General features: G+C 37.8%; 1 protein-coding gene across 1 annotated transcript; it reads right to left on the reverse strand.

Moving 5' to 3' along the window:
* Positions 1 to 1,089: 1,089 nt before the first annotated feature.
* fzd9a (frizzled class receptor 9a) lies at positions 1,090 to 3,717 on the reverse strand. The gene has a single exon (XM_073839980.1). The coding sequence runs from the start codon at positions 3,180 to 3,182 to the stop codon at positions 1,437 to 1,439; it is 1,746 nt and encodes a 581-aa protein (XP_073696081.1). The 5' UTR covers positions 3,183 to 3,717; the 3' UTR covers positions 1,090 to 1,436.
* Positions 3,718 to 5,714: the final 1,997 nt, after the last annotated feature.

The following is a 5,714-nucleotide window of genomic DNA, read 5'->3' on the forward strand; positions in this document are numbered from 1 at the left end:
TGCCTTTTTTTACGACCAAATGTAACAGCAGTTTAAGCTCCAGTGCCTGAATCCTGCCAAACCATTAGACAATATCTACACAGGCACAGGGAAAGTGCAAAAAAAAAGAAGTTAAAATAGTTAATATAGGTGGATTTAATAAAATACTATTATATGCATTTTAAATATCAACTGTTGCATTTTACATTTTAACAGTTTAGAAATAAAATAGAAAGGATTGCAATTTCTATTCTTCATCTCACTAACCAGTAGTAGCTCATCATTTAATGTTGCAAAAGCCCCAGCTTTTAGAAACATCACAAACACATGTGACCCTGGACCACAAAACCATAGGGTTATTTTTTGAAACTGAAAATTTCCATTTGATTTCCATTGATATGGTTTGTTAGGATATGATTTTATTTGGTTGAGATACAACTGCAATGTATTTTTTACTATTGCTGGTCCAGGGTCATATATTATATCCACAAATATAAGAAATGAAAACAGTGTAAAAAGTTTTTTTTTTTCTTACTGATATGATTTACGCACACAGAACTACTCTAAACATATCTCCTCTTTATCAGCCTGTGATCTCCTGACAGCAGAATGGTGCATGCAGAAACAAAACAAGTATTGTCAACAAATGTCAGTTCTTGTTCGCCTTCAAGTTAAAGGAATTAGGCTAAAGAAAAAAAGTTTCATTCTGCACAAATTCATATCAGTATCATTCATTCTCACTATCTTGTCATAGTTTTGTAAGTTTAATGTAAGCTTGGTTAGAAATTGATTTGATGATTTAACTGTAAATATAAATGGTTCCAGTTTACTGGTACTAGACATGTGTTAACAGAGAAGTGTTAAAGGTTGAGAATTTTGGTCTTCATTTTATCAGTGTTTTATATTCTTAAATAAATTAAATTGAATGCAGTACTGAATTAGAGTCTGAAATAATGTTGAATAGAAAAATATTCTTACCAAACCCTGTTAAATTTTCACTGTATTTCTACAATTTAAAATCCAACCTAAGTGCTAAGACATTTTACATATAGCACTATATAATAAAATGATATAGAACCTTAGATTAAAAAAATAAACAGAGAAAAGTCATCATAATAAATGTTTTATTGCTCCTCTTCTGAGAAAAATATAACATATTGTAAAATTATTTTAAACTCTTCCTTATATACATTATAACACATACAGTACAAAACTATACAACCAGCAATACTTAAATATCCACAATAAATAAAGCGTTCTGCAATTTGCTGCGTTCATTCCATGCGACAAACCTTCTCTTTATTGAAGTGACCTCTGCTATTTCAAGGAAAGGCTTATAAATGCCACCCCTGACAAATATTGTGACCTTCACCATGATCTGTAGTCGAACCTGAGCATCTCATCACGATATGAGCCTTATAAGTCTGTGCATGGCTCCAAAACAGAGGCCTTTAGTCTCAAACATGTGTGGGACTGTCTGTGTACGCGTCCGTTTTATTCATGTGAAGTGTCACAGCCGGTGCTTTGTAATGACAGTGGGAGCTGCTGCAGCTGACACTGGAGCAGGGCTTGCGGCTCGCTTGCACGGCCAACCTCCTGTTGCACAACCCTTGCCAGGTCTGAAGTGTCTTTGAGCTCCATACCCAAACCCCACTAGTGATGCCTACCACTAATGACATGAAAATTTTCAGCATGAACACAGCTACTGTAGGAACCGACGAGTCCAGGGTGCAATCCTCGCTCCTTCGACCGGGAAAGGACATGCACTTGTTTTCCAGAGCTTTAAACTTCCAGTATTCCATATTGAGTCTTTCATAGAAATAGCATATAATGACAATAGTAGCAGGCACTGTGTAGAGAATGGAAAAGACTCCAATCTTGACCATGAGCTTCTCCAGTTTCTCTGTGTTGGTGCCACCGGTTTTCATGATTTTGCGGATGTGAAAGAGAGCGACGAACCCCGTAAGGATAAAAGATGTCCCAACAATGAGATAACAGGATAGAGGGATTAACACAAAGCCAGTGAGAGCATTACTGTCCATGCTGCCCACATAACACAGTCCCGTCAACTCGTCCCCAGCCACCTTCCTCATAGTGAGGATGACTATGGTCTTCACCGCAGGAATACCCCAGGCTGCCATGTGGAAGTAGCTACTGTGCGCCTCAATAGCCTCGTGGCCCCATTTTCGTCCAGCTGCGAGAAACCAGGTGAGGGTGAGGATGACCCACCAGATGGAGCTGGCCATGCCAAAGTAGTAGAGGATGAGGAACACTATGGTGCAGCCTGTGCTCTCCAAACCCTCCCGGATAATGTACAGCTCTCCATTTTCTCGATCGCAGGCAATGTTCTCAGCCCCAGCCACTGAGCGGATGATGAAGGCCACAGAGTAGACATTGTAACACATGGAAAGGAAGATGATGGGACGCTCGGGGTACTGGAAGCGTTGGGGGTCGAGGAGAAAGGTGAGAACTGTGAATGCTGTAGACACAAAGCAAAGCGTTGACCACACCACCATCCAAATGAACGCAAAGTCCTTATCTTGCCTAGACCAGTAGACATCCACCGTAGGAGTGCAACGAGGAGCGCATGACTCGCTCTTGTCCACGTACTGAAACTTCTCTGGGTTTTCGCAGGACCGCGAGCCGCTTGAGGTACGTCCACTCCCTTCTGTGGGTTCCCTGGGCCTCGGAAGTACCGGCAGCATTCCCTCACCTTTCTTAGTCTCAGGTTGAGTGTCATTTTCGGGAGCTTCGATGCACAATGCGTTCGGGTCGTTGTTGGTCGGCAGCTTTGAGCAATCCAATGAGTCCGGCCAGCCGAAACTGAATTTTTCCATTATAGGTGAACACCTCTGTCTTGCCTGTTCACACATAGGACGGCATGCCGGGATAGTGGTGGACACTTGATCAGCGCACATCGGCACATACAGAGAGCACAGGAAAAATCGCAGGTGGACATCACACCCATACTCCACCAGAGGAGCGAATTCGTTCAGTTTAATGCTAGCTTCCTCTTGGCTTTCATAATTCATGAAGTTGGGCATCCGTGTCATGTTGTAGCCGATTCCCTGGCACATGGGAATGGTGATGGGTTCACATTTTGCCGGACGGCCGCGCTCCAAATCATACACTCCAATCTCCAGTGTAGATCCAGCAATCACAAGCTGGACAAGTACAATTACGATCTTCATGCAATGGGTCATTGTGATAGCATCAAGAAAGTCTTAAAATGATTAGTACATCCAATGCCATGCAGATGATATTTGTCTTGTTTTGTTTGTAACAGAAAGTAGTAGTATTTGTTGTCTCATGCTCCATCATACAGTAATTGACTTTGAATGCTCAGTTGTTTTGAAGAAGAAAAAGATGATTATTTTGAAAATCTTCATTGTCATGTCTTATTTGATATGACTTTAAAACAAATCCATTGTGATTCAGTTTTAAATATATCCAAGACGTAAATGTAAAGGAGGTATTTTGAAAGACAGTCAATCCTTGCGATTAATCCGAACGATCAATAATGGATGTCAAAACCAACATCCCGTGCACCGGTACAGTATTTCAAACTTTAAATCCCTTTACAACACCCTCTTTTCAAAAGAGTTTCGCTCAGTTCACCGTTCCCCGTTCACGTTCACATCCACGAGAATAAACTTTCAGTAAGCAGCAGGACGGGTTAAAAGTGTCCGTCTGTGAAAACTTCCGATGTTATGCGGCTCCACGCATGGAAACATTGCGCTTCACGTTCACTTCTCGTTGTGCTCTTAAAAACGGGCTCTTGATCGGTGACAGACTGACAGGCTCCTCCTAACACTCCACCTCCTTCACGATACTATAAAAATACAGTCATCCCTCTTCACAGACAGGATCGCGGCGTGCTTGTACAGAACAGAGCTGCATTTGTTTACTAGAAAGATGTTTTGAAATAATTAAGAAGTCACCAGTTCTGTTAGAATTACTGAACATTACAGCAAAACGGATAGTTGACATAATATGTAAAACAGACACAGCAGTGAAACGTTTTCTAATTACTGTAAGGGAAGATACATTTTTCAATTTTAAAGTAGCAGATTAAAATGTATAAATAGTCCAGTATTTTTGATGGTTTGGTTGTTTGTATTAGGCTATGTCTCAGTATGAGTTTTTGTTGTTGTTGTTTTGTGTTAGTGTTAGACACAATTATTAGACATTTTTTTCAAATTGTTCTCAAAAAATGTGAGACTATAGAGAAACTACACTTTGTACACTGTCGTTCAAAAGTTTGGGATCAGTAAGAATTTTAATGTTTTTCTTTTTTTTTTTAGAAGTTTCTTATGTTCATCAAAGCTGCATTTATTTTATTTAAAAACAGTAGTATTCTGAAATATTATTTCAATGTAAAATAACTGTTTTCTATGTGAATATATTTTAAAATGTAATTTATTCCTGTGATGCAAAGCTTTATTTCATTTTATTAATGTTCAGCTTTATGCTGATTTACTATCAATGTTGAAAACAGTTGTGCTGCTTAATATTTGGTTAGAACCTGTGATACTTTTTTTCAGGATTCTTTAATAAATAAAAAGTTAAAAATGATTTATTTCAAATATTAATCTTTTGTAAAAATATAAATAAACTATTTAAAGATTGGTGGTCAGTAAATTTTAATTCTTTCTTTTTAAAAAAAAAAGAAATTAATACTTTTATTCACCAAGAATGTGTTAAATTGATAAAACATGATAGAAAGACTTTTATTGTTAGAAAAGATTTCTATTTTGAATAAATGTTGTTCTTTTTAACTTTTTATTCATCAAAGAATCCTGAAAAATGATTCACAGGTTACAAAAAAATATTAAACAGCACAACTGTTTCCAACATTGATAATAAAAGTAATAAATCAGCCTATTAGAATGATTTCTAAAGGATCATGTGACACTAAAGAGTAATGCCTAATGACAATTCAGCTTTACATCGCAGGAATGAATTATATTTTAAAATATATTAAAATAGAAAAACATTATTTTGAACTATAATAATATTTCACAATATTACTGTTATATGTATATATACACAGTAGCGTATGAGAACAATATATTATAGGGACATTTATCAATGTCTTAATATAGCATATAAGTGTAAAACAAGATTATCAGTGCAATAGTAGTTATATTTTCATTATGTATTCATGATCTGAAAGACAATGTGTTTCAAGTAGTTTCTAAATTACATTTAATGGTTTATTCCTTCAGTACATTTGATAAAAAAAAAAAAAATAAATAAGAATCCATCATCCCTGCAACCCTACTGTACAATTTTAGACTTTGGAGAATGGATGGATAGATGTATAAATACAGATTTCCTTGTGCCCTCAAAACCCCCTGTTTTCTTTTCTTTTGTTTGTGTGCAGTGACACAATGCCATTCCCAAACAAAACCTTTTCTACTCCCAAACACAATTCCACAGGTTCATCCTCCGGTCCATATGAGGCCCAGGAGGCTTTTACTTCACCATTAGTGCCTGCTTATGCGCTTTCAGTCTGGGGCGTAGGGTAGGGAAATCACCACCTGTGATACACGGCCCATCTCTCTACCATTCTCATGCTAAACAGAAGAGAAGAGGAGTGCCTCTAGAGTCTTAGTGTGGGCATTTGTTATCCCTAAACTCAGCTCTCAGCCCGGCACTCAGGACGCAGACACGCTGGACATGTTCCTGCAATACAGAGTATCAGTTCCCTGGTTTTCTCGTACTCTGACGGG

The sequence above is a fragment of the Garra rufa genome, chromosome 5 (assembly GCF_049309525.1).
Source record: "Garra rufa chromosome 5, GarRuf1.0, whole genome shotgun sequence".
Classification (NCBI taxonomy): domain Eukaryota; kingdom Metazoa; phylum Chordata; class Actinopteri; order Cypriniformes; family Cyprinidae; genus Garra; species Garra rufa.

Excerpts from the sequence above, each read along its gene's own strand:
- fzd9a (XM_073839980.1), bottom strand. The coding sequence starts at position 3,182 with ATGACCCATTGCATGAAGATCGTAATTGTACTTGTCCAGCTTGTGATT.